The sequence below is a fragment of the Scyliorhinus canicula genome, chromosome 20 (genome assembly GCF_902713615.1).
Source record: "Scyliorhinus canicula chromosome 20, sScyCan1.1, whole genome shotgun sequence".
NCBI classification, from domain to species: Eukaryota; Metazoa; Chordata; class Chondrichthyes; order Carcharhiniformes; family Scyliorhinidae; genus Scyliorhinus; species Scyliorhinus canicula.
Window position 1 is genome coordinate 93,827,440 of NC_052165.1, and position 27,133 is coordinate 93,854,572.

Below are 27,133 nucleotides of genomic sequence, written 5' to 3' on the forward strand. Positions count from 1 at the left end.
GAGTAAATTTGCAGACGACACTAAAGTCGGTGGAGTTGTAGACAGTGCGGAAGGATGTTGCAGGTTACAGAGGGACATAGATAAGCTGCAGAGCTGGGCTGAGAGGTGGCAAATGGAGTTTAATGTGGAGAAGTGTGAGGTGATTCACTTTGGAAAGAATAACAGGAATGCGGAATATTTGGCTAATGGTAAAATTCTTGGTAGTGTGGATGAGCAGAGGGATCTCGGTGTCCATGTACATAGATCCCTGAAAGTTGCCACCCAGGTTGATAGGGTTGTGAAGAAGGCCTATGGTGTGTTGGCCTTTATTGGTAGAGGGATTGAGTTCCGGAGCCATGAGGTCATGATGCAGCTGTACCAAACTCTGGTACGGCCGCATTTGGAGTATTGCGTACAGTTCTGGTCGCCTCATTATAGGAAGGACGTGGAAGCTTTGGAACGGGTGCAGAGGAGATTTACCAGGATGTTGCCTGGTATGGAGGGAAAATCTTATGAGGAAAGGCTGATGGACTTGAGGTTGTTTTCGTTAGAGAGAAGAAGGTTAAGAGGTGACTTAATAGAGGCATACAAAATGATCAGAGGGTTAGATAGGGTGGACAGCGAGAGCCTTCTCCCGCGGATGGAGGTGGCTAGCACGAGGGGACATAGCCTGAAATTGAGGGGTAATAGATATAGGACAGATGTCAGAGGTGGGTTTTTTACGCAAAGAGTGGTGAGGCCGTGGAATGCCCTACCTGCAACAGTAGTGAACTCGCCAACATTGAGGGCATTTAAAAATTTATTGGATAAGCATATGGATGATAAGGGCATAGTGTAGGTTAGATGGCCTTTAGTTTTTTTTTCCATGTCGGTGCAACATCGAGGGCCGAAGGGCCTGTACTGCGCTGTATCGTTCTATGTTCTATGTTCTAAGGGCGTGGTCCATCACTCTACATTCTCACTTGAGCAAGACTGGCGGTCCCTGAGATTCTGACCCCGTCTCATTTTAAACCCTTTCGGCAAGCAAACTATATCTTTTAAGTAACAAAAACAGCAGGTAGCTATCATCAATGGTTTTTCTTTTCTTGGAAGACATATTTAAAATGAATATAGAGAGACAGGCCAAACAGTTCTGTTCTCTGCCTGAGTCCACTGCAGCCAGATGTTGAAAGCGAAACCAAAAACAGCTCACGGAGCCACAGCCCAGCTCCTCCCACACAATGACATCACTGAAGCCATGTGATAAGACAGAAACTTTTCTTAGAGGGACATTCCCAGGACAGGATTGATTACAAAATCCGGGAGGTTGTGCTTCAGCTGTACGGGGCGTTGGTGAGACCACATCTGGAGTATGGTGCACAGTCTCCTTATTGAAGGAAGGGTGTAAACGTGTTGGGAATGGATCCGTGAAGGTTCCCCAGACACAGACCAGGAATGGGCGGGTTTGTCCGATGAGGGAAGGTCGGAGAGGATCAGTTTGTATCCCCCGGAGTTTCGGAAAGTGAGAGGCGACTTGATCTAAATCTTTCAGATCCTGAGGGGGCTGTGGACAGGGGGGGCTGTGGACAGGGGGGGGCTGTGGACGGGGGGGGGGGGGCTGTGGACAGGGGGGCGCTGTGGACAGGGGGGGGCTGTGGACAGGGGGGGTTGTGGACAGGGGGGGGCTGTGGACAGGGGGGGAGGGGGGGCTGTGGACGGGGGGGCTGTGGACAGGGGGGGAGGGGGGGCTGTGGACAGGGGGGGCTGTGGACAGGGGGGGGGGGGCTGTGGACAGGGAGGGGGGCTGTGGACAGGGGGGCTGTGGACAGGGGGGGCTGTGGACAGGGGGGGCTGTGGACAGGGGGGGCTGTGGACAGGGGGGCTGTGGACAGGGGGGGCTGTGGACAGGGGGGGCTGTGGACAGGGGGGGCCGTGGACAGGGGGGGCTGTGGACAGGGGGGCTGTGGACAGGGGGGCTGTGGACAGGGGGGGGCTGTGGACAGGGGGGGGGGGCTGTGGAGAGGATGTTCCCTCCTGTGGGAGAATCTCCAAGGGGGTCGCTCGGGGATGTGGGGAATGGTTTCTCTCCGAGGACGTCGAGTCTGTGGAACCCTCGATCGCTGCCCGGCGGCGGAAGCAGATTGAACATGTTTAAGGCAGAGCTGGATAGATTCTAGATTAATGAGGGGGGGGGGGGGGGGGGGTTAGTGAGGAATGTGGTGTTGAAGCCACAATCAAATCAGCCATGGTCATATTGAGAGGGGGAGCAGAGCGGGATGGGCCGAATGGCGTCCGCCTTCTCCTAATTTGTACGTTTGTACAAACATCGAGGGCCGAAGGGCCTGTACTGCGCTGTAATGTTCTATGTTGGTGGTTGAAGACACAAAAAATAAATCAGTCGCAAAGACTGGGGAACCCATCGCAAGTTCAGAAACAATAGAAGAGAAAGTAGAGGGGCTAAAATCTGACCACTCCACTTGACCTGATGGCCTTATACCCTAGGGCTTCAACAGAGGCTAAACCTGCGCGATATTTTTGCGTATGTGACTAGTGGAAAGGATAAAGGGGAATGCGGGATGTGGCATGCTTGGATTTTCATGAAGCATTCGTCGAAGAGCCACGCGAGAGGTTCCTCATAATAAGGTTAAGCAGTGTCAGCTGGGGTTCATGAATGGGTAGCCGTGCTTCGTTTTGATTAGAATTTGTAACTGGGAGGGCCGATCTGGGTGAACCAGTGAATGCAATATATTTAGACTTTTGTGATGGGCCAGGGGTTTAGAGAACCCCAAAGTGTATCATGGAGTTCACCTGACCCACAACCTTTAATAGTTTGTGGTATGGGGAGCACACGGCCCACTCTACAGGTGTGGTACAGCAGAAATGGAAAAGTATTTTAAAAAGCAAAACAATGTTTATTCTATGAACTCAAGTTAACCTTTTTAAAAACATACAGTGAACATCTTAGCAACCAGCAATTCAAATACAACCCCCAAAGACTACAACACTAAGTAATCCTTTAAGCTTTCCTTTTAACATCCATAAGACTTAAAACACCTTTTACCAGAAGCACATCAGGTTAAAGTCACTACTGTTATTCGTTTTAAATCACCAGGATCGATTTACAGTCTGTAGATTACAGAGAGAGATTCATACACCTTCTGGCTGTGACTGCAGCTATCCAGGTCTGAAAACGAAACTAAAACACACCCTGCAGCAAACAGCCTAAAACGAAAGTAAAAAGCTGAGACAGCCCAGCTCCACCCACTCTCTGACATCACTGCATTTCTTAAAAGGTACTCTCACTACAGATATTTATATGCACACCCATTTATAAACACCCATTTCTTAAAGGTACTCTCACATGACACTCTCAAGAAGCAATGAGTCGGTGTGCTGCACAATTGGAGGTAATAGGTTAGCACGGATCGAGGATTGGTTAACAAATGGGAAAACAGAGTAGAAATGAATGGGGCTTTCTCGAGTTGGCAAGCTGTGAGGTGTGGGCTGGCACAGGAATCAGTGCTCAGCTGTTTGCAATCTATATTAGTTATTTAAATAAATTTAGAGTACCCAATTTGTTTTCCAATTAAGGGGCAATTTAGCGTGGCCGATCCACCTACATCTTTGGGTTGTGGGGGTGAAAGCCACGAAGACACGGGGCAATCGAGATTAGAGAGGGGACTGAGCGTAACGTGTCCAAACTTGCTGACGATACGAGGTGAGGCGGGAAAGGAAGCTGCGAGGAGGGGACAGCGAGGCTCCGGTGGGATATAGATGTGTTGAGTGAGTTCCCATGCAGGCGACAAGAAGTGAATGAGGCAGGCAAGTGCCCTGCTGGCTTGTATTACAGAGGAATTGGAGTACAAGAGTGAAGAAAGCGGACTGCAATTATGCAGGGCGTCGGTGAGGCTCCTCCTGGAAGATTGTGTCCAGTTTCTGGTCTCCTTACCCAAGGAAGGACCATCCTTACCCGAGAGGGGAAGTAACCGAACGGAGGTTCGCCAGGACAGGCTACTGGGATGTGAGGGATTGTTCTTTCCCCCGAGAGATTGAGGAGAACGGGTCTATATCCCCTGGGAAGGGCGAGAGACAATCACGTTGAAACAAACAGAATTCTGAAAGGGCTTTGACAGGGTCAATGCTGAGAGGCTATTTCCCCCACCCAGGGCAGATTTGAGGGGCTGAATGGCCAAGTCCTGCTCCTATTCGTGATTTCCTACTGACACACCCACCCCACCGTGTCAATACAGTCCCATCGATACAGCAATCCCCTAAATATCTGCCACGCGACCCCTCCCCTCCCTCAGTGCGCAGCCCCCACCAGTTTACTGTAGCTAAATTGTGTTTCCTCTCTCTCCCTTCCTTTCTCCCTCCCTCTCTCCAGCCCGGGACGAGCGTTTGTGGGATGCGGTGGCGGCGACGCACCTCCTGGTCGATCAGCTGTTCCCCCGGCTGCTGACCGAGGCCCGTGCGGCTGGCTGGGTGACAGAGCGGAACCACCTGGGGGCGGACGAGTGGAGAGCCCAGTGGTCCCCGCAGGGCAAGAAGAGTCAGTGACGGAGTGGCGGGGGAGGGCTGGTGTGGGGGTTGGGGTTCGACAGGCCCTTGTGTATGAAAGCGTGCCGACTTTGGGCTTCAAGGCAGCGTTGCGTTGCTCTCTTCGAGGGGCACGTGCGCAGGAGTGCGAGCCCCCGCAACACCGGCATGGGTTCTCAAGGTTTGAAAAGGAGGAGAGTAGCTAAAGTCCCTGTCGGTCCCTCAGAGAGGCAGAAGCGGGAGAAATTATGGTACGAGAATGAGGGAGAGGAGCACACACACATACACAATGGGTGTGAGGGCAAGGCTGTATGTGTGGGGGGGGTTGGGCTATGTCACTGGGATTTCTGCGATGGTCGTAAATCCAGTGTTCATGCATTCGGCGTGATGAGTCTGAGAGGAAAAACTTTGGCAGCATGTCTCTCTCTCTCTCGGCCGCCAGATGGGACTTGGGAAGCTCCCTTTCCTCTTTTGAAGTGTAGTCACTGTTGTAATGTAGGAAATGCCACGACCCATGGTGTTGGGAAGTGGGAGGCAGCGGTCTGGATTCGCCAGTGGGAGGGGGGAGGGAGGGAAGATGAAGGGATGGGTAGACCGACTCCTCTCCTCCCCGCCCCGAGCCTCATGGGAGGGGGGGGGGGAGAGGGCTCGGACTCCGGACTCCCCAACACCCGGGGGAGGGGTCAGCTGGGTGGTGGGGCAGCGTTGCGGAACGAACGGGGAACGGGAGCCAGGGTCGGAGGAGAGATCCAGGCGCTGGCACCCCAGCTTTGCCCGGGGGGGGGGGGGGGTCGCACCACTTTCCCCGCCACCCCCAAACGCTGTGACCCACCCCTCACCGCTACACCAATAAAAGCCACCAGGACTGGATCAGAATGGCCTGCCTGAGACTCTGTGATTACACAGCCCCTTGTGCGGAGGGAGAGGGAGTGCAGGGCGAGGAGGGGGAGGGGAGTGACGAGGGGGAGGGGAGGGGGAGGGGGTGAGGAGGGGAGGGGGTGAGGAGGGGGAGGGGGTGAGGAGGGGGAGGGGGTGAGGAGGGGGAGGGGGAGGGGGTGAGGAGGGGGTGGGGAGGGAGTGAGGAGGGGGAGGGGTGTGAGGAGGGGGAGGGGTGAGGAGGGGGAGGGGTGAGGAGGGGGAGGGGGTGAGGAGGGGGAGGGGAGTGAGGAGGGGGAGGGGAGGGGGAGGGGAGGGGAGGGGGAGGGGAGGGGAGGGGGAGGGGAGGGGAGGGGGAGGGGAGGGGAGGGGGAGGGAGGGGGAGGGGTGAGGAGGGGGAGGGGGTGAGGAGGGGGAAGGGGTGAGGAGGGGGAGGGGGTGGGGAGGGAGTGAGGGGGAGGGTGTGAGGAGGGGAGGGGTGAGGAGGGGGAGGGGAGGAGAGGGGAGGGGGTGAGGGGGAAGGGGTGAGGAGAGGGGGTGAGGAGGGGAGGGGGTGAGGAGGGGAGGGGATGAGGATGGGAGGGGGTAAGGAGGGGAGGGGTGAGGAGAGGGGGTGAGGAGGGGAGGGGGGTGAGGAGGGGAGGGGGGTGAGGAGGGGAGGGGGGAGGAGGGGAGGGGGTGAGGAGGGGAGGAGGGGAGGGGGTGAGGAGGGTGAGGGGAGGGGGTGAGGAGGGAGGGGATGAGGAGGGAGAGGGGGTGAGGAGGGAGGGGATGAGGAGGGGAGGGGATGAGGAGGGGAGGGGGTGAGGAGGGAGGGGTGAGGAGGGGAGGGGTGAGGATTGGGTGAGGAGGGGGAGGGGTGAGGAGGGGGAGGGGGTGAGGAGGGGGAGGAGAGGGGGTGAGGATGAGGAGGGAAGGGGGTGAGGAGGGGAGGGGGTGAGGGGGAGGGGGTGAGGGCAGGGGTGAGAGGGGAGGGGTGAGGAGGTGAGGAGGGGGAAGGGGTGAGGAGGGGGAGGGAGTGAGGAGGGGAGGGAGTGAGGGGAGGGGGGTGAGAAGGGGAGGGGGGTGAGGAGTGGAGGGGGTGTACAGAGGAGGGGGTGAGGAGGGGAGGGGGGTGAGGAGGCGGAGGGGGTGAGGAGGCAAAGGTGGTGAGGAGGGGGGTGAGGAGGGGAGGGGTGGTGAGGAGGGGGGTGAGGAGGGGAGGGGGTGAGGAGGGAGGGGGGTGAGGAGGGGGGGGTGAGCAGGGGAGGGGGTGAGGAGGGGGGTGAGGGGGGTGAGGAGGCGGAGGGTGTGAGGAGGGGAGGGGGTGAGAAGGGGAGGAGGTGAAGAGGGGAGGGGGTGAGAAGGGGAGGGGGTGAGGAGGGGGTTGGGGAGGCGGAGGGGGTGAGGAGGGGAGGGATGAGGAGGGGAGGGGGTGAGGAGGGGAGGGGTTGAGGGGGGGAGGGGGTGAGAGGGGAGGGGGTGAGGAGGGGAGGATGAGGGGGTGAGGAGGGTGAGGGGGTGAGGAGGGTGAGGGGGTGAGGAGGGGTTGAGGGGAGGGGGTGAGGAGGGGGAGGGGGTGAGGAGGGGGAGGGGGAAGGGGTGAGGAGGGGGAGGGGGTGGGGAGGGAGTGAGGAGGGGGAGGGTGTTAGGAGGGGAGGGGGTGAGGAGGGGAGGGGTGAGGAGGGGGAGGGGAGGAGAGGGGGTGAGGAGGGGAGGGGGTGAGGGGGAAGAGGAGGGGAGGGGGTGAGGGGGTAGAGGAGGGGAGGGGTGAGGGGGAAGAGGAGGGGAGGGGGTGAGGGGGAAGGGAGTTGGGAGGGAGTGAGGAGGGAAGGGGGTGAGGATGGGAGGGGGTGAGGATGGGAGGAGGGAGGGGTGAGGAGAGGGGATGAGGAGAGGGGGTGAGGAGGGGGAGGGGATGCGGATGGGACGGGGGTGAGGAGGGGAGGGGATGAGGATGGGCGGGGAGGAGGGGAGGGGTGAGGAGAGGGGGTGAGGAGGAGAGGGGTGAGGAGGGGAGGGGAGGGGAGGGGGGGAGGAGGGGAGGGGGGAGGAGGGGAGGGGGTGAGGAGGGTGAGGGGAGGGGTGAGGAGGGGAGGGGGATGAGGGGAGGGGATGAGGAGGGGAGGGGGTGAGGAGGGAAGGGTGTGAGGAGGGGAGGGGGTGGGAGAGGGAGGGGGTGATGAGGGGGAGGGGGTGAGGAGGGGGAGGAGAGGGTTGAGGATGAGGAGGGAAGGGGGGTGAGGAGGGGAGGGGGTGAGGAGGGGGCAGGGGTTGAGGAGGGGCAGGGGAGGGGGTGAGGAGGGAGGGTTGGGAGGTGGGAAGGAGTGAGGAGGGGAGGGGGGCAGTGAGGAGGGGAGGGGGGCAGTGAGGAGGGGAGGGGTGAGAAGGGAGGGGGGTGAGAAGGGGAGGGGGGTGAGAAGGGGAGGGGGTGTACAGAGGATGGGGTGAGGAGGGGAGGGGGTGAGGAGTCGAGGGGGTGAGGAGGGGAGGGGTGAGAAGGGGAGGGGGTTGGGGAGGCGGGAGGGGGTGAGGAGGTGGAGGGGGTGAGGAGGGGAGGGGGAGGAGGGAGGCTGAGGGGAGTGGGTGAGGAGGGGAGGGGGAGGGGAGGGGGGGAGGAGGGGAGGGGGGGAGGAGGGGAGGGGGTGAGGAGGGGAGGGGGTGAGGAGGGTGAGGGGAGGGGGTGAGGAGGGTGAGGGGAGGGGGTGAGGAGGGGAGGGGATGAGGAGGGGAGGGGATGAGGAGGGGAGGGGGTGAGGAGGGGAGGGGGTGAGGAGGGGAGGGGGTGAGGAGGGGGAGGGGGGTGATGAGGGGGAGGGGGGTGAGGAGGGGGAGGAGAGGGGTTGAGGATGAGGAGGGAAGGGGGTGAGGAGGGGAGGGGGTGAGGAGGAGGGGGAGGGGGGTGAGGAGGGGCAGGGGAGGGGGTGAGGAGGGGAGGGGTGAGGAGGGGGAGGGGAGGAGAGGGGGTGAGGAGGGGAGGGGGTGAGGGGGAAGAGGAGGGGGGGGGTGAGGGGGTAGAGGAGGGGAGGGTGTGAGGGGGAAGAGGAGGGGAGGGGGTGAGGGGGAAGGGGTGGGGAGGGAGTGAGGAGGGAAGGGGGTGAGGATGGGAGGGTGGTGAGGAGGGGAGGAGGGGAGGGGTGAGGAGAGGGGGTGAGGAGAGGGGGTGAGGAGGGGAGGGGATGCGGATGGGAGGGGGTGAGGAGGGGAGGGGATGAGGATGGGAGGGGAGGAGGGGAGGGGTGAGGAGAGGGGGTGAGGAGGGGAGGGGGTGAGGAGGGGAGGGGGAGGGGAGGAGGGGAGGGGGTGAGGAGGGGAGGGGGTGAGGAGGGTGAGGGGAGGGGGTGAGGAGGGGAGGGGATGAGGGGAGGGGATGAGGAGGGGAGGGGGTGAGGAGGGAAGGGGGTGAGGAGGGGAGGGGGTGAGGAGGGGGAGGGGTGGTGATGAGGGGGAGGGGGTGAGGAGGGGGAGGAGAGGGGTTGAGGATGAGGAGGGAAGGGGGTGAGGAGGGGAGGGGGTGAGGAGGAGGGGGAGGGGGTGAGGAGGGGCAGGGGAGGGGGTGAGGAGGGGAGGGGTGAGGAGGTGGAAGGAGTGAGGAGGGGAGGGAGTGAGGAGGGGAGGGGGGTGAGGAGGGGAGGGGGGTGAGAAGGGGAGGGGGGTGAGAAGGGGAGGGGGGTGAGAAGGGGAGGGGGTGAGAAGGGGAGGGGGTGTACAGAGGATGGGGTGAGGAGGGGAGGGGGTGAGGAGTCGAGGGGGTGAGGAGGGGAGGGGGTGAGAAGGGGAGGGGTTGGGGAGGCGGAGGGGGTGAGGAGGTGGAGGGGGTGAGGAGGGGAGGGGGAGGAGGGGAGGGGTGAGGGGAGTGGGTGAGGAGGGGAGGGGGAGGGGAGGGGGGGAGGAGGGGAGGGGGTGAGGAGGGGAGGGGGTGAGGAGGGTGAGGGGAGGGGGTGAGGAGGGTGAGGGGAGGGGGTGAGGAGGGGAGGGGATGAGGAGGGGAGGGGATGAGGAGGGGAGGGGGTGAGGAGGGAAGGGGGTGAGGAGGGGAGGGGGTGAGGAGGGGGAGGGGGTGATGAGGGGGAGGGGGTGAGGAGGGGGAGGAGAGGGGTTGAGGATGAGGAGGGAAGGGGGTGAGGAGGGGAGGGGGTGAGGAGGAGGGGGAGGGGGTGAGGAGGGGGTGAGGAGGGGCAGGGGAGGGGGTGAGGAGGGGAGGGGTGAGGAGGTGGAAGGAGTGAGGAGGGGAGGGAGTGAGGAGGGGAGGGGGGTGAGAAGGGGAGGGGGGTGAGAAGGGGAGGGGGGTGAGAAGGGGAGGGGGGTGAGAAGGGGAGGGGGGTGAGAAGGGGAGGGGGTGAGAAGGGGAGGGGGTGAGGAGGGGGTTGGGGAGGCGGAGGGGGTGAGGAGGTGGAGGGGGTGAGGAGGGGAGGGGGTGAGAAGGGGAGGGGGTGAGGAGGGGGTTGGGGAGGCGGAGGGGGGGAGGAGGTGGAGGGGGTGAGGGGGGGAGGGGGTGAGAAGGGGAGGGGGTGAGGAGGGGGTTGGGGAGGCGGAGGGGGTGAGGAGGTGGAGGGGGTGAGGAGGGGAGGGGGTGAGGGGAGGGGGAGGGGAGGGGGTGAGGGGGGGAGGAGGGGCAGGGGCTGGAGGGGGTGAGGGGGAGGGGCTGAGGAGGGGGAGGGGACGGGATGGGGGGGCGGGGCCGTGATGGGGGGCGTGGCCGGGATGTGGGTGGGGCGGGGCCGGGTTGGGGGCAGGGCGGGGCCGGGATGGGGGGCGGGGCCTGGATGTGGGTGGTTCGGGGCCGGGTTGGGGGTGGGGGCGGGGCCGGGAGTGGGGGCGGGACCGGGAAGGGGGTGGGGCGGGGCTGCTGACGTGAACAGAAGGGGCGGGGCGGGGCGGATGTTTTCGGCATTTCGATGTTCCGGAAGCGATCGTGAGACCGGAAGTTTATGCTGGGACCGGAAGGGTCTCTGTGGCGGAACCGGATGCCTAGTCAACCGTCGGAAGTGTGGTGCGGACAGACCGGAAACAGTACGAAATGGCACCGGAAGTTGCCTGGTGGACTCCTCAGTGAGGGCGGGAGGCGGGTTTTAAATTAAATATTTCAATAATGGAAGGAAATGAAATGGGGGCATCCCAGTCTCTACCTGGCGGAGCGGCTCAGTGTCCCCCTGGCGGAGCGGCTCAGTGTCCCCCTGGCGGAGCGGCTCAGTGTCCCCCTGGCGGAGCGGCTCAGTGTCCCCCTGGCGGAGCGGCTCAGTGTCCCCCTGGCGGAGCGGCTCAGTGTCCCCCTGGCGGAGCGGCTCAATGTCCCCCTGGCGGAGCGGCTCAGTGTCCCCCTGGCGGAGGGGCTCAGTGTCCCCCTGGCAGAGGTTCCCCTGATGGAGCGGCTCAGTGTCCCCCTAGCGGAGCAGCACCGTGTCCCCCTGGCGGAGATGCCACTGGATCGGCTGGCGGAGCGGCTCAGTGTCCCCCTGGTGGAGGTGCCACGACATGTGACCCTGGAGCTCCCCGGCCCGCCCCTCCTGGTTCCGCCGCCCCCCTGGGGCGACGTCGGCAGCGGCAGCAGCGACCCTTCGACTTCACCCTCCACGGTCGTCGCCACGTGGCGCTGAGGCTCGCCTACCTGGGCTGGGGCTACCAGGGCTTTGCCAGCCAGGAGAACACTGGCAACACGGTGGAGGAGAAGCTGTTTGAGGCCCTGGTCAAGACCCGGCTGGTAGAGAGCCGGCAGACGGCCAACTACCACCGCAGCGGCCGCACCGACAAGGGGGTCAGTGCTTTTGGACAGGTGAGAGTTAGCGGGGAGGGCGGTTGGAGGTTGGGCCTGCGGGCCTCTCCAAGCCTGGGGTCCTCCCATACTCAGTGTGCACAGGAACAGTTGACTCGGAAAGCGGCAGGACAGATTGTACGAGGCGTTTAGCACAGCCTCTGTGATCTGGGGCTCCGGGAACAGGGGGCATTGAGTTTTTGGGTTTACAGCGAACCCTTACGGAGTTCTGGGCAGGCTCCAACGAGATTATTGTGTCCTGCAGTGTTGCCCAACAGTGTGGGGGGCAGGGTTTCATTTATTAATCTTTATTGTCACAAGTAGGCTTACATTAACACTACAATGAAGTTACTGTGAAAATCCTCTCGTCGCCACATTCCGGCGCCTGTTTGGGTACACGGAGGGAGAAGTCAGAATGTCCAATTCACCTACAAAGCACGCCTTTCGGGACTTGTGGGAGGAAATTGGAGCACCCGGAGGAAACCCACGCAGACACGGGGAGAATGTGCAAACTCCGCACAGACAGTGACCCAAGCCGGGATTCGAACCTTGGACCCTGGATCTGTGAAGCAACAGTGCTTGCCACTGTGTTGCCCATAGCTACAAGACTTTGGAGAATCAGGAGTTGTTCAGCTCGGGGAGAAGGCGGGGGGGAGTGGGGGGTGGATTTGATAGAGGTGTACAACATGGTGACAGGTTTGGATGAGGTCGACAAAGAAAAGCTGTTCCCATTGGCTGACGGTCCAAGGGCACGGTGGAGGGGCGGTCTGGTGAAAATAGACCAAAGATTCAGGGTACGTGGTGGGTGAGGGGGGAATATGTGGAAATTTGTTTAACGCAGTGACTGGTAAGGATCCGGAATTCGCTGCCGATACAACGTGGTGGCAGTGGTGATGATGAAGGATTGGACGGGCCCATGGGGGAAATTGACTTAACAGTGCTACGAGAAGGGGAGGGGGACTGACGAGATTGCTTGGGCTCTGACCTTCCTGGTATTCTTCTCCACACCCCCCCCCCCCCCAAATCCAGGTGATCTCTTTGGACCTTCGATCGAAGCTGACAGGGGAGGCGGTGGACGAGGGGTGCCCAGCGGACGAGGGGTGCCCGGTGGACGAGGAGCTGCGCTACACCCACATCCTCAATCGGGTGCTGCCCCCAGACATCCGGGCGCTGGGCTGGGCCCCGGTGGGACGGGACTTCAGCGCCCGCTTCAACTGCCTGCACCGGACCTACCGTTACTACTTCCCGGGCGCGGGGCTGGACCTGGCGCGGATGGACGAGGCTGCCCGCCGCTTCGAGGGCGCGCACGACTTCCGCAACCTCTGCAAGATGGATGTGGCCAATGGCGTGCTGAACTTTCGCCGCACGGTGCTGCACGCCAGGGTGTGCCCAGTCCCTCCGCCAAGCCAGGAGGAGGGGGCGTGCCCGCAGATCCACCCCTCGCCTTATGGCATGTGCCAGTTCGAGGTGCGAGGCCAGGCCTTCCTCTACCACCAGGTGCGCTGCATGACTGCCGTCCTCCTCCTTATCGGCCAACACCTCGAGGAGCCCGACGTGGTGGATGAGCTGCTGGATGTTCAGAGGAATCCCCGGAAGCCGCAGTACAGGTTGGTGTACGCCCACTCTGCCCCATTACCCCCACCCTCTTCCTTCGCACCCCCCCCACCCCCTTCCAGGTCTGCCTGGAGTAGGCCATTCAGCCCCTTGAGCCTCGCTTTCTTTCCCCCCCATTCAATAAGACCCTGTCTGATCTGATTGTAACGTCAACTTCCCCCTCCTCCCGCCCCCCCCCCCCCACCCCCCCCCCCCCCCCCCCCCCCATTACCCTCGACTCCCCTCGTCAATCGGAAATCTGACTCACTCGGTCTCATATAGTCGACCAGCCATCTCCCCGCTGCTCCCCCGGGGTGGAGGGGGGAGAGTATTCCATGGACTGTACCCCCCCCCCCCTCCCTCCTGAATCGGGAGGTTTCAATAAGATCATCTCTTGTTCTTCTGAATTCCAATGGGTGCGGGGCCCCAACCTCATGAAACCTTTCCTCGTGACACAAACCCCCCCCCCCAGCAATCAGCCTCTGAACCGCCTCCGACTCGAGTCTCTCCCTCCGTGGGTAAAGTGACCAAAACTTTAGTTCTCCGGCTGTGGAAACGCCAATGACCCACAAGAGTTGCAGCAAGACTCCCGACTTTTGTACCCTAACCCCCCCCCCCCCCCCCCCCCCCCCGGGGGGGGGGGGGGGGGGGGGCTTCTGGATCTCTGAGCTGCTGCACCTATCACCCGGTTTCACTGCAACTTGCAAAAGTTTTGGAATTTCTCCAGCCACATTCACTATCTTGCGGCGACCCTCAGCGGCAGGCTTTGGCCACTTTGTACAGGAACACCCACCGCAGGTTCCTGCCCAATCCAGGGCTGCAGGGGCATTTGAGGGGCCAGGTTTACTGGCTCTTACTGACCCTCTGACAGTGCGGCACTCCCTCAGTACTGACCCTCCGACAGCGCGGCGCTCCCTCAGTACTGACCCTCTGACAGTGCGGCACTCCCTCAGTACTGACACTCTGACAGTGCGACACTCCCTCAGTACTGACCCTCTGACAGTGCGGCACTCCCTCAGTACTGACCCTCTGACAGTGCGGCACTCCCTCAGTACTGACCCTCTGACAGTGCGGCACTCCCTCAGTACTGACCCTCTGACAGTGCAGCACTCCCTCAGTACTGACCCTCTGACAGTGCGACACTCCCTCAGTACTGACCCTCTGACAGTGCGGCACTCCCTCAGTACTGACCCTCTGACAGTGCGGCACTCCCTCAGTACTGACCCTCTGACAGTGCAGCACTCCCTCAGTACTGACTCTCTGACAGTGCGGCACTCCCTCAGTACTGACCCTCTGACAGTGCGGCACTCCCTCAGTACTGACCCTTCTCTCGTTGCTATGTTGTTCAGACCTTGTCTCTCTCTCTCTCTCACACTCCCGTTCCTCCTGCCCACAGTATGGCTGTGGACTACCCCCTGGTGTTGTACGATTGTGCCTACGAGAACCTGGAGTGGGTGTTTGACGGGGACGACTACGCCTTCACCGTGGCTCACCTGCAGGCTCTGTGGACACAGCAGGCAGTGAGGAGCCGCATCCTGTACAGCATGTTGCAGGGCCTCGGGCAGGGCCCCAGCGAACAGAGAACAGGTACTGTCACCCCCAGGGAGAGTGGCTCCGGGGGGGGGGGGGGGGGGGGGGGACGGCGGTCTGGGGGCAGGGACCCGGGAAGCTGGGGTTATTTCCAGCGAGTGAGCAATGTTAAAGGGGAGATTTAATCGAGGCGTCCTCCGGAAGGGCATTCTGAATCGAGGCGGTGAGGAGAGTGGGGAACCTGGAGGGACACAGATTGGAGGTGATCTGTAAATGAAGGAGAGTTTGGGGGGGGGGGGGAGGAGACGAGCGGAATGGTTTGTTGAGTTCCGATTGGGAAGGAGCTTCCCTGAAAGCGATTGAATAGGGGCGCTCGGAATGGAAAATCCGATAAATATCGTGAAGGGGGGGAGGGAGGATGGAGAGGGGGGGGGGGAAGGTGGGGAGGTGGGGAGGTGGGGAGGGGGGAGGGGGGGATGGGGAGATGAGATGTTAATTGGATGTAGCCAGGGCAGTTCTGGATGGTCTCTATTTGTAGCTGTGCCTGAGCGGAGGGAGTGTTTGAGGGAGTTTTGGTTTGAGGAGAATTTGTGCTCACAAGTCTCTCGATGGAGGGGGAGGTGGGGCAGGGGCTGGTGGAGGTGGGGCGGGGAGGGGGTGGTGGAGGTGGGGCGAGGAGGGGGTGGTGGAGGGGGGGCGGGGAGGGGGTGGGGGGCTGGAGGTGGGGCAGGGGGTGGGTGGAGGTGGGGCAGGGGTGGTGGAGGTGGGGGAGGGGGTGGTGGAGGGGGTGCTGGAAGGGGAAGGGGGGTGGAGGTGGGGCAGAGGGGGGGTGGAGGTGGGGCAGGGGGTGGGTGGAGGGGGTGGTGGAGATGGGGCAGGGGGAGGGGGTGGGGGAGGGGGTGGTGGAGGGGAGGAGGTGGAGGTGGGGGAGGGTGGGGGTGGAGGAGGTGGAGGTGGGGGAGGGTGGAGGTGGGGCAGGGGGTGGAGGTGGGGGAGGGTGGAGGTGGGACAGGGGGTGGTGGAGGTGGGGCAGGGGGTGGGTGGAGGTGGGGCGGGGGGGTGGAGGTGGGGCGGGGGGGTGGAGGTGGGGCAGGGGGTGGGTGGAAGGGAAGGGGGTGGGTGGAGTGGGGGGGGGTGGGTGGAGTGGGGGGGGGTGGGTGGAGTGGGGGGGGTGGGTGGAGTGGGAGGGGGGGTGGGTGGAGGGGGAGGGGGGTGGGTGGAGGGGGAGGGGGGTGGGTGGAGGGGGAGGGGGAAGGGGGAGGGGGGTGGGTGGAGGGGGAGGGGGTGGTGGAGGGGTGTGGGTGGAGGGGAAGGGGTGGTGGAGGGGGTGGGTGGAGGGGGTGGAGCGGGAGGGGGGTGGAGGTGGGGCAGGGATTGGGGGGAGGCGAGTGGATAGAGAATGGCCCCTAACGCTGTTGCTCCCAATGCCTCCTGCAGAGGGTGACGCGGACCCCCTGACGGCCTGGAGCAGCACCCAGCCCACCGTGACGCGCCTGGCGGACTCTCTGCTGGAGGGGGTGGGGCCTCGCAAGTACAAGCGGCTGATGGAGCGCGAGCGGTGTGAGGGGCTGGAGTCCCGTATCCGGCACTACGCCAAGCGGGGGCGCATTGAGCTGCCTGAGTCTCTGCGGGAGGAGGAGGAGCTGGTGGATAGTGAGGAGTCCGCCCCGCCGGGGCGGCGTGGGACTGAGTTGGGCAGTGGTGGAGCGCCGGAGTCTGTGTGAACACCACGGAGAGACACAGCTGAGAGACGGCGTGAGCGAGCCCCCGGCAGCCAGGCACCCGACCCTCCTGCGGGGGACTGCGGCTGGAGCGGGGTGGGCTGCGAGCTCAGAGACAGGCTGTCAGAGGAGGAATTCTGTGTGATCCGGCCGCAGAACACTTTCCCGAAGACAGTCATCATTTTAATAAAGAACCATTTTTCTCATGAGGGCCTGATTGGTCTCTGGCTATGATTCTGGCTTTGCGTCTTTCCGTCTCGAAATTGGTGAGAGGTCCCGGGCCGGGTTCATATTCTGAACCAGCTTTTGATAGAGCTGGCATGGTAGCACAGTGGTTACCACTGTGGCTTCACAGCTCCAGGGCTCGGGGAGAGGGGGTGGGGTTAATGGCTGGGGCGGGGTTAGGAGAGAGGGGGTGGGGCTAGGATTGAGGGGTGGGGTTAATGGGTGGGGTGGGGCTAGGGGAGAGGGGGTGGGGTTAATGGCCGGGTGCAGTTAGGAGAGAGGAGGCAGGTTGAGGGGCGAGGGGTCGGGGTTAATGGCTGCAGGTGGGGTTTCTGGAGGGGAGGTGGGGAAAGGGGGCAGGGTTAATGACCGGGGGCGGGGTTAGGGGAAAGGGGGCAGGTTAATGGCCGGGGGCGGGATTCGGGAAAGGGGGCAGTGTTAATGGCCGGGGGCGGGATTCGGGAAAGGGGGCAGTGTTAATGGCTGGGGGAGGGGTTGGGGAAAGGGGGCAAGGTTAATGGCTGGGGGAGGTGTTGGGGAAAGGGGGCAGTGTTAATGGCTGGGGGGGTGGAGTTAATGGCTGGGGGCGGGGTTAATGGCTGGGGATGGGGTTAGGGAAAAGTGGGCAGGGTTAATGGCTGGGGGGTGGGGTTAATGGCTGGGGGTGGGGAAAGGGGGCAGGTTAATCGCTGGGGGGTGGGGTTAACGGCTGGGGGCGGGGTTAGGGGAAAGGGGGCAGGGTTAATGGCTGGGGGGGTGGAGTTAATGGCTGGGGGTGGGGTTAATGGCTGGGGATGGGGTTAGGGAAAAGTGGGCAGGGTTAATGGCTGGGGGTGGGGTTAGGGGAAAGGGGGCAGGGTTAATGGCTGGGGGGGGTGGAGTTAATGGCTGCGGGTGGGGTTAATGGCTGGGGATGGGGTTAGGGAAAAGTGGGCAAGGTTAATGGCTGGGGGTGGGGTTAATGGCTGGGGGCGGGGTTAGGGAAAAGTGGGCAGGGTTAATGGCTGGGGGCGGGGTTAGGGAAAAGGGGGCAGGGTTAATGGCTGGGGGTGGGGTTTTTGGCTGAGGGCGGGGTTAGGGAAAAGCGGGCATGGGCTAATGGCTGCGGGTGGGGTTAATGGCTGGGGGTGGCGTTAGGGAAAAGGGGGGCAGGGTTAATGGCTGGGGGCGGGGTTGGGGAAAAGGGGGCAGGGTTAATGGCTGGGGGCGGGGTTGGGGAAAAGGGGGCAGGGTTAATGGCTGGGGGCGGGGTTGGGGAAAAGGGGGCAGGGTTAATGGCTGGGGGCGGGGTTGGAGAAAGGGGGCAGTGTTAATGGCTGGGGGCGGGGTTAACGGCTGGGGATGGGGTTAGGGAAAAGCGGGCAGGGTTAATGGCTGCGGGTGGGGTTAATGGCTGGGGGTGGCATTAGGGAAAAGGGGGCAGGGTTAATGGCTGGGGGCGGGGTTGGGGAAAAGGGGGCAGGGTTAATGGCTGGGGGCGGGGTTGGGGAAAAGGGGGCAGGGTTAATGGCTGGGGGCAGGGTTGGGGAAAAGGGGGCAGGGTTAATGGCTGGGGGCAGGGTTGGGGAAAAGGGGGCAGGGTTAATGGCTGGGGGCGGGGTTGGGGAAAGGGGGCAGTGTTAATGGCTGGGGGAGGGGTTAGGGAAAAGCGGGAGGGGTTAGGGAAAAGGGGGCAGGGTTAATGGCTGGGGGGTGGGGTTAGGGGGCAGTGTTAATGGCTGGGGGTGGGGTTAGGGGAAAGGGGGCAGTGTTAATGGCTGAGGGCGGGGTTAGGGGAGGGGGTGGGTTTGGGGAAAGGGGGCAGGGTTAATGGCCGGGGCTGGGGTTAGGGGAAAGGGTTAATGGCTGGGGGGTGGGGATAGGGGAAAGGGTTAATGGCTGGGGGTGGGGTTAGGGGAAAGGCTTAATGGCTGGGGGGCAGGGTCAGGGGAAAGGGTTAATGGCTGGGGGGCAGGGTCAGGGAAAAGGGTTAATGGCCGGGGGGTGGGGTTAGGGGAAAGGGTTAATGGCTGGGGGAGGGGTTAGGGGGCAGGGTTAATGGCTGGGGGCAGGGTTAGGGGAGGGGGTGGGTTAGGGGCTGGGGGCAGGGTTAGGGGAGGGGGTGGGTTAGGGGGCAGGGTTAGTGGTTGGGGGCAGGGTTAGGGGAGGGGTTAGGGGGCAGGGTTAATGGCTGGGGGGTGGGGTTAATGGCTGGGGGCGGGGTTGGGGAAAGGGGGCAGTGTTAATGGCTGGGGAAGGGGTTAGGGGAAAGGGGGCAGTGTTAATGGCTGGGGAAGGGGTGAGGGAAAAGGGGGCAGGGTTAATGGCTGGGGAAGGGGTGAGGGAAAAGGGGGCAGGGTTAATGGCTGGGGGTGGGATTAGGGGGCAGGGTTAATGGCTGGGGTGGGATTAGGGGGCAGGGTTAATGGCTGGGGTGGGATTAGGGGGCAGGGTTAATGGCTGGGGGCGGGATTAGGGGGCAGGGTTAATGGCTGGGGTGGGATTAGGGGGCAGGGTTAATGGCTGGGGGCGGGATTAGGGGGCAGGGTTAATGGCCGGGGGCGGGTTTAGGGGAAAGGGTTAATGGCCGGGGGCGGGGTTAGGGGCAGGGTTAATGGCTGGGGGCGTGGTTAGGGGAAAGGGTTAATGGCTGGGGGCGTGGTTAGGGGAAAGGGTTAATGGCCGGGGGCGGGGTTAGGGGAAAGGGTTAATGGCCAGGGGCGGGGAAAGGGTTAATGGCTGGGGGCTGGGTTAGGGGAGGGGGTTAATGGCTGGGGGCGTGGTTAGGGGAAAGGGTTAATGGCTGGGGGCGGGGTTAGGGGAAAGGGGGCAGGGTTAATGGCTGGGGGCGGGGTTAGGGGGCAGGGTTAATGGCTGGGGGCGTGGTTAGGGGAAAGGGTTAATGGCTGGGGGCGTGGTTAGGGGAAAGGGGGCAGGGTTAATGGCTGGGGGCGTGGTTAGGGGAAAGGGTTAATGGCCGGGGGCGGGGTTCGGGGAAAGGGTTAATGGCTGGGGGCTGGGTTAGGGGAAAGGGGAAAGGGTTAATGGCTGGGGGTGGGGTTAGGGGAAAGGGTTAATGGCTGGGGGCGGGGTTAGGGGAAAGGGGGCAGGGTTAATGGCTGGGGGCTGGGTTAGGGGAAAGGGTTAATGGCTGGGGGTGGGGTTAGGGGAAAGGGTTAATGGCTGGGGGGCGGGGTTAGGGGAAAGGGTTAATGGCTGGGGGGCGGGGTTAGGGTTAATGGCCGGGGGCGGGGTTAGGGGAGGGGGCGGGGTTAGGAGGGAGAGGGGGCGGGGTTCAGAGGGAGCGGGTCTGGGACAGGACCGGTAGGGGGTGGGGTAAGGAGGGAGAGGGGGCGGGGTTAGGAGGGAGAGGGGGCGGGATTAAGGGAGACGGGGGCGGGGTTCGGAGGGAGCGGATTGGGGAAAGGGGGCAGGACCGGCAAGGGGCGGGGTGGGGAGAGGACCGGTAGCGGGCGGGGTTAGGAGTGAGAGGGGGCGGAGTTAATGGGAGGGGGCGGAGTTAATGGGAGGGGGCGGGGTTTGGAGGAAGCGGTTTGGGGACAGGGGCGGGACATGTGGCGGTTGCTGTTTGAAAAGCGGAAGTGGGCGGCGCGGACCGGAAGTGCGGCATGGCGCTGAATGGCTGCTGTCGGGGTGCGGGATGGCGCTTTCTGGCCGCCGCGGGAAGCCGCCGGCGCCGCTGTCTCTGTCTCGACTTCGGCTCAGACGCAGCCGACGTTCCCCGGGCTGCGGAGCGGCGGCCAGCGTGGGTGCATGGCGGAGCGCCGAAGGTAGGAGGAACCAGCCGATGACGGCGGGGCGTCGTGACCGTGACGTAATAGGGGGCGGGGCTACCCTGGTTGTGACGTCAGACGGGGCTGTGTATGACGTCAGGCGAACGTCACCTTGCGTCGTGACGTCAGAGGAGAGGGGTCATCCTTTTAAGACCATGAGCAGAATTAGGCCACTCGGCCCATTGAGTCTGCTCTGCTATTTAATCATGGCTGATATTTTCTCATCCCCATTCTCCCCATAACCCCTGACCCCCTTATTAATCAAGAACCTATCTATCTCTGTCTTAAAGACACTCAGTGATTTGGCCTCCACAGCCTTCCTGCGGCAAAGAGTTCCACTGATTCACCACCCTCTGGCTGAAGAAATTCCTCCTCCATCTCTGTTTTAAAGGATCGTCCCTTTAGTCTGAGATGGTGCCCTCTCCTTCCAGTTGTTCCGACAAGTGGAACCACGTCCACTCTCTCCAGGTCTCGCAGTATCCTGTAAGTTTCAATAAGGCCCCCCCCCAACCCTCAGCGTCCAACAATCTCGGTCTGGAACTCTCATCCAGGCAGCCAGTCCTGGTGAACCTCCGTTACTCCCTCTCTGGGGCAGTGTTTTTCAAACTTTTTCCTGGGATCCACTTCTGCCAATGGGCCAGACTTCGGGACCCACGCTGGCCGACCTTCGAAATGCACGTCACGTCTGCCTCACCAGTCCTCCCTGAATCTAGCCAATGTTTGAGATGCTTAAGCTTCCTTGCCCCAGACAAGGGAGAGAAAGAAAATCATCTCGTTTTCCTGCTCTTAATCACTATCTAGTAGCTCCTGATGTGTTGAACGTATGTCAACTTTGAGTGAGCACAGGATAATTGAGCTAACGGACCCGCAGAATGCGAAGTACCTGAATTTAATTCGGACAATACTGGAAATAGTCAGCAGCTCAGGCAGCACCTGATGGCTGTGATGAAAGGCCATTGATCTGAAAACTTAAGCCATTTCTTTTTGATCACTGACCTTGGAAATGCTGCTCAAACCTAAAATGAAGGGTAAGAGAAAGTAAAGGCACATCCTTATTCAGTCATCGTGTCTCCCAATTCTCAGCCACATGGTGATTTCCAAATTCAAAGTGTTGAAACTGCTGAGAGTCATGTAAGCTGGCTGAGTTGTGTGATTGAGTACATCCTCCTTCACAGACACGTGAAATCAGCACAAATGGGCCGGCGTGTAATTAAACTAGAGAGAGAGAGAAGGGGCTGAGTTTTCGTGGTCAATGGTGTCGAGGGATTAAAAACACAAATGTGCAGAGAGACAAAACAGCCTGAATCCCATTTGCAGATTCAGGTCCTGGGTTCGATTACTGCCTTGGGCCACTGTCTGTGCGGAGTCTTCGTATTCTCCCCGTGTCTGCGTGGGTTTCCTCCGGGTGCTCCGGTTTCTTCCCACAGACCAAAGATGTGCAGGTTAGGTGGATTGGCCGTGCTAAATTGTTGTTAGTGTCCAAAATTGCCCTTAGTGTTGGGTGGGGTTATGGGGATAGGGTGGGGCTTGTGGGCTTGGGTAGGGTGCACTTTCCAAGAGCCGGTGCAGACTCGATGGGCCGAATGACCTCCTTCTGCACTGTAAATTCTATGATCTTTCTAACCAATTCCAAATTGTACTGAGCAATTAGAACAGAATTTAGATCGGGCCATAGAGATCCGATTCAATGTGCAATTTCACCTCCACCATTTATTGAGAATTGGTGACTCCCTTAATCAATAGACAAAGAAATCGATTAACTACGATATTTATCACCTTGCCAATACTGCTCTTCAATACAGAAGTTGCCTCCCGTCCTTGGTAGGTTAATCAAATGCCACCTTCAACACCCTTCACTCCTCAGCGTCCGGCTTTATCACATTTCCGGAAAGGAATAATGAGCACAAATTAGGGAGGGATTTGTGTAATTTCCCTCTCTAGAAAGGAAATTAGCCCCCGTTCTGTTCTCCCCGACAGTGGTTCAACACAGTTGTCAAGTGAGAGCACCTTTAAGAAATGGGTGTTTATTACTGCAGTGATGTCAGAGAGGGGGGTGGAGCTGGACTGTCTGTCAGCTTTTTACTTTTGTTTTGAGCAGGCTGCAGGTTGTTTTAGTTTTGTTTTCAGTGTTGGAGCTGAAGCCAGACAGAGCAGGTGTCCTGCTGTTCTCTCTGCCATCAAAAGACTATCTCTTGATCATTTGGTGAATTCAGAATTATAAATGTTCTCTGCAGTGAATGTAAACCTGATGTGCTTCTGATATAGGTTTTGTTTTTAAGTCGTATGGGTGTTAAAAGGAAAGCTTAAAGGATTAAGTGTCGTATTCTTTGGGGGTTGTATTTGAATTGATGGTTGCCAAGATGTTCACGGTATATTTTAAAAAGGTTAACTTGAGTTCATGGAATAAACATTGTTTTGCTTTTAAAAATACTTTTCCATTTCTGCTGTACCACACCTGTAGAGTGGGCCGTGTGCTCCCCATACCGCAATCTATTAAACCTTGTGGGTCAGGTGAACTCCATGATACACTTTTTGGGGTTCTCTAAACCTTTTCAGTTGGATTTTCCCTGCTAATGTTGGGGGCCTCTGGGTTAGCGGCTGATGGGCGTAACGAGTAACGACTCGATCCTTCCTCTGCGACCCGTCTGACGCTTCCCCGCGGGTCGCGACCTGCACTTTGAAAACCCGTGTTCTCGGGCAAGGATGGTCCTTCCTTGGGTAAAGAGACCCGAAGCTGGACGCAAGGCTCCAGGAGCGGCCTCACCAACGGCCGGCTTGTTCTCACGCACATTCTCCCTCACTCTCTCCCCTCCCAGGAGGCAGCAGCCGGATCCCCCGTGTCACGTCGGGTTCAGGAGCTCAGGCGTCTGTCGCAGGGCCTGCAGCGGGTCCACCCCAACGTGCTGGCCAAGGTGCTGAAGAATGGCCTCCTCTTTCACAACGAGGACTGGGTGGTCGTCGACAAGCCTTATGGCGTGCCGATGGAAGGTACGGGGGGATGCCGAGGGGGTGGTTGGGGTGGGGGGGGGGGTCCGATTTAACCCTCACCCTTCCCTCTCTCTCTCCCTCTGCAGCTGCTCCTGGGAGGGGTATCGGGATGCAGGACGTGCTGCCGATCCTTCCCAAGATGCTGTACGGGATGACGGCGCAGCCCTTGCACATTTGCCACCGTCTGGACAAGGACAACACGGGCGCCATGATCCTGGCCAGGGACGGTAAATCTGCGCTGGCCCTCAACCATCGCTTCCGAATGCATGAAGTCATCAAGAAATACTGGTACGGGGCAAGCAGGGGAACTAACCGTGTTAGCCCCTGTCTCTCAGTTGCTATCACCTATTGCCCTCGAAGCTGGTGGTGAGCTGCCTTCTTGAACTGCTGCAGGCACTGTGGCTTGTGTGACGCAACTGCATTAATCTCTTATCTCTCGCGTTCTCTCAGGGTGGTTACTGTTGGCATTCCTGTCCCGTCTGAAGGCATCATCGACATTCCCATCATCGAGAGGGAGGTCAGCAACCCCAGGAAGCATTTTAAGGTTAGTGGGTGTGTTACTTTCCGAGAGATTGTTGTCATGGGAGCGTCCCTTTTAAGAAAGGTTTTTGTCTTATCACATGGCTTCAGTGATGTCATTGTGTGGGTGGAGCTGGGCTGTGGCCCTGTGAGTTTTTAAACTTTCGTTTTCACATGTAGCTGCTGTCGACTCAGACAGAGAAGTATTTTTGGCCTGTCTCTATTTTCAATTTTAAAGAGTTATTCCAACAAAAAAACCCAATAATTACAGTCACCTGCTGGTTTGGTAAAAAGGGGTTTCTGCTTTATGGGAACTTGTTATTGAATTGGAACAGTTAAGGGGGAATTCATTAAGGGTTATACATAGATTACTGTAGCTGTGTGGGGTCTTTATGTTCGTAATTGATAATTCTTTTATTGCGAGATTATACAAATGTTAACTAAATTCGTGGAATAAAACTTGTTTTTTGATTAAAAGCGGCGAGAATTCTGTTGAATAACACCTGAAATGCAGGCTCTTCTGCTCTTCATAACCAAAATCAAAAAGCAGTTATAGGTCAGGTGAACTCCATGATATACATTGAACTTTCTAAACCCTGGCACTGGGCCATTACACTGTCCCCATCAAACACTCCCAGGACAGGCACAGCACGGGGTTAGATACAGAGTAAAGCTCCCTCTACACTGTCCCCATCAAACACTCCCAGGACAGACACTGCACGGCGTTAGATACAGAGTAAAGCTCCCTCTACACTGTCCCCATCAAACACTCCCAGGACAGGTACAGCACGGGGTTAGATACAGAGTAAAGCTCCCTCTACACTGTCCCCATCAAACACTCCCAGGACAGGTACAGCACGGGGTTAGATACAGAGTAAAGCTCCCTCTACACTGTCCCCATCAAACACTCCCAGGACAGGTACAGCACGGGGTTAGATACAGAGTAAAGCTCCCTCTACACTGTCCCCATCCAACACTCCCAGGACAGGTACAGCACAGGGTTAGATACAGAGTAAAGCTCCCTCTACACTGTCCCCATCAAACACTCCCAGGACAGGTACAGCACAGGGTTAGATACAGAGTAAAGCTCCCTCTACACTGTCCCCATCAAACACTCCCAGGACAGATACAGCACGGGGTTAGATACAGAGTAAAGGTCTCTCTACACTGTCCCCATCAAACACTCTCGGGACAGGTACAGCACGGGGTTAGATACAGAGTAAAGCTCCCTCTACACTGTCCCCATCCAACACTCCCAGGACAGGTACAGCACGGGGTTAGATACAGAGTAAAGCTCCCTCTACACTGTCCCCATCAAACATTCTCGGGACAGATACAGCACGGGGTTAGATACAGAGTAAAGGTCCCTCTACACTGTCCCCATCAAACACTCCCAGGACAGGTACAGCACGGGGTTAGATACAGAGTAAATTTTCTCTCTCTTTCTTGTGCAGATGGCCCTGGCTCCCGTGTTCCGCGTTGGCGATATGGAAGGCACCATGTTGCGGGCGCGCCAGAATCGTGCCGCCCACAGTGCCGTGACACAGTACCGAGTTCTGGAAAGTTCTGGAGGCACGGCCCTGGTTGAGTTGCAGCCGCTCACAGGTGAGGAGCACCTCAAGGGCCCCAGAGCATGCCTGGGTCCGTATCCGAGGGTTCCCCGCTCCCAGCTGCTGCTTCCCAAGCATGTGGTGGGACGCCCTTCCGGAAAGGTACATCTCTCTGCAGGGTTCACTTGAACATGTTGTCACCTGCCAGATGTTGACCTTGTCCAGGAGCTTTCTAATTGTGAAGCGGAGGGGAATATATTGGTTCGAGCCTGTGGACTCGGTTGCTGTTCCCCGATTCATCTGTATGGATTCCCTCTGCTCTCCCTCCTCACAAGGATCAATCCTGCCCCCCAACTCCCCCCTCCATTTCACACCTACTCATTGACCCTCAGTGATGTGGTCACAAAGCACGGTGTTTTGTGTGTGTGTGCAGGTGAACCCAGCTCTAGCCTCCTCTCACTCTGTGTTGCTGAATGAAGCTGGGCGGTGGGGGCCGGACTGGGGTATCTGCCGTTCCAGCTCAATGACTGCCCCTCTCTCTCTCTCTGTCTCCCAGGCGTGAAGCATCAGGTCCGGGTACACCTCGCACTGGCACTTGGGTGCCCCATTCTTGGAGATCACAAATATTCAAAATGGAGCAGCCTTGAGCCACAGGTACGGACGGAGAGGAGGAGTGGGGGGGGGGGGGGGGGGAGCTGCTGGCTGGGGTGGGGGGAGAAGATGGTGGGGTGAGGGGACTTGGTGGGGAGGGTTATAGGAGGAATAGAGGGGGGGGGGGAGAGGAGACACAGGGAGGGGGGAAAGAGAGGAGGGAGGGGAGACGGAGAGGGGAATAGAGGGGGGGAGGGGGAGGGGAGAGACAGAAGAGGGGGGGAAAGAGGGGAATAGAGGGGGGAGTCAGAGAGGGGGAGGAGGGGGAAAGAGAGGGGGAGGGGAGACGGGAATAGAGGAGGGAGTCAAAGGGGAAATAGAGGGGGAAGGGGGAGACAGAGAGGGGGAGGAGGGGGGAAAGAGAGGGGGAGACAGAGGGGGAGAAAGAGAGAGGGGGAGGGATTGGGGGGGTCAGAGTGGGTGGAGGTGGAACAGAGAGGGGGAGGAGGGGGGGATAGAGGAAGGGAGGGGGAGAAGGATGGTGTGAGGAGGGTCAGTCAGCCTAACATTTCCCTGTCTCCTCTGTCTTGGTCCTTTATAGAAGTTACCGGAAGGTGTGCTGAGGCGTCTAGGCTTGACGCAGCCGAAGTCTCGACATGTCCCGCTGCATCTTCACAGCCGCCAGCTGAGGGTGCCAGCAGCCCGCAGTGAGGGGGAGGAGGGGGAGTCAGAGCGGGAGCCCATGCTCAATGTGATCTGCAGACCCCCTCGGTACTTCCTGCAAACCCTCAAACATCTGCGGATCCAGTGGCCAGAGGTGGCGCCGTGATCACTGTGTCCACCAGGGGAGGGCGACTGAGCCCCTGGGGAGGGCGAGGGTGACTGTGCCCCTGGGGAGGGCGACTGAGCCCCTGGGGAGGGCGAGGGCGACTGAGCCCCTGGGGAGGGCGAGGGCGACTGAGCCCCTGGGGAGGGCGAGGGCGACTGAGCCCCTGGGGAGGGTGAGGGCGACTGAGCCCCTGGGGAGGGCGACTGTGCCCCTGGGGAGGGCGACTGTGCCCCTGGGGAGGGCGACTGTGCCCCTGGGGAGGGCGACTGAGCCCCTGGGGGCGAGGGCGACTGAGCCCCTGGGGAGGGCGAGGGCGACTGCGCCCCTGGGGAGGGCGACTGTGCCCCTGGAGAGGGCGACTGTGCCCCTGGGGAGGGCGAGGGTGACTCTGTGCCCCTGGAGAGGGCGACTGTGCCCCTGGGGAGGGCGACTGTGCCCCTGGGGAGGGGGGGGGCGACTGCGCCCCTGGGGGGGGGGGGGGGGGCTGCGCCCCTGGGGAGGGTGGCTGCGCCCCTGGGGGGGGGCGACTGTGCCCCTGAGGAGGGAGGGGGGGCGACTGTGCCCCTGAGGAGCGTGACTGTGCCCCTGGGGGGGGGGGGCGACTGTGCCCCTGGGGAGGGTGAGGGCGGCTGTGCCCCTGGGAGGGGGACTGAGCCCCTGGGGGGGGGTGACTGTGCCCCTGGGGGGGGGGGAGGGTGACTGTGCCCCTGGGG

The 27,133-nt window shown here is 60.6% G+C and overlaps 3 protein-coding genes across 4 annotated transcripts in view; all 3 read left to right on the forward strand.

The window, feature by feature from the left end:
• Positions 1-5,370, forward strand: part of rusf1 (RUS family member 1) — a 43,729-nt gene extending 38,359 nt beyond the window's left edge. For both annotated transcript variants that reach the window (XM_038781004.1, XM_038781003.1), the window contains exon 14: positions 4,343-5,370. In XM_038781004.1, coding sequence (XP_038636932.1) covers positions 4,343-4,515 — 173 coding nt within the window. In that variant the 3' untranslated portion in view covers positions 4,516-5,370. The remainder of the gene's footprint in view (positions 1-4,342) is intronic.
• Positions 5,371-10,247: 4,877 nt separating this feature from the next.
• On the forward strand, positions 10,248-16,154 carry pus3 (pseudouridylate synthase 3). Its single transcript, XM_038780820.1, has 4 exons — positions 10,248-11,122; positions 12,131-12,708; positions 14,091-14,281; positions 15,662-16,154. Exons 1-4 carry the CDS (start codon positions 10,442-10,444, stop codon positions 15,946-15,948), a joined length of 1,737 nt encoding a protein of 578 aa, XP_038636748.1. The 5' UTR covers positions 10,248-10,441; the 3' UTR covers positions 15,949-16,154.
• A 3,565-nt stretch (positions 16,155-19,719) lies between these two features.
• LOC119955016 (mitochondrial RNA pseudouridine synthase RPUSD4-like) lies at positions 19,720-26,538 on the forward strand. The gene is made up of 7 exons (XM_038780821.1): positions 19,720-19,940; positions 22,760-22,931; positions 23,018-23,219; positions 23,382-23,475; positions 24,905-25,055; positions 25,557-25,654; positions 26,193-26,538. The coding sequence occupies exons 1-7, from the start codon at positions 19,779-19,781 to the stop codon at positions 26,418-26,420; spliced, it is 1,107 nt and encodes a 368-aa protein (XP_038636749.1). The 5' UTR covers positions 19,720-19,778; the 3' UTR covers positions 26,421-26,538.
• The last annotated feature ends 595 nt before the right edge of the window (positions 26,539-27,133 follow it).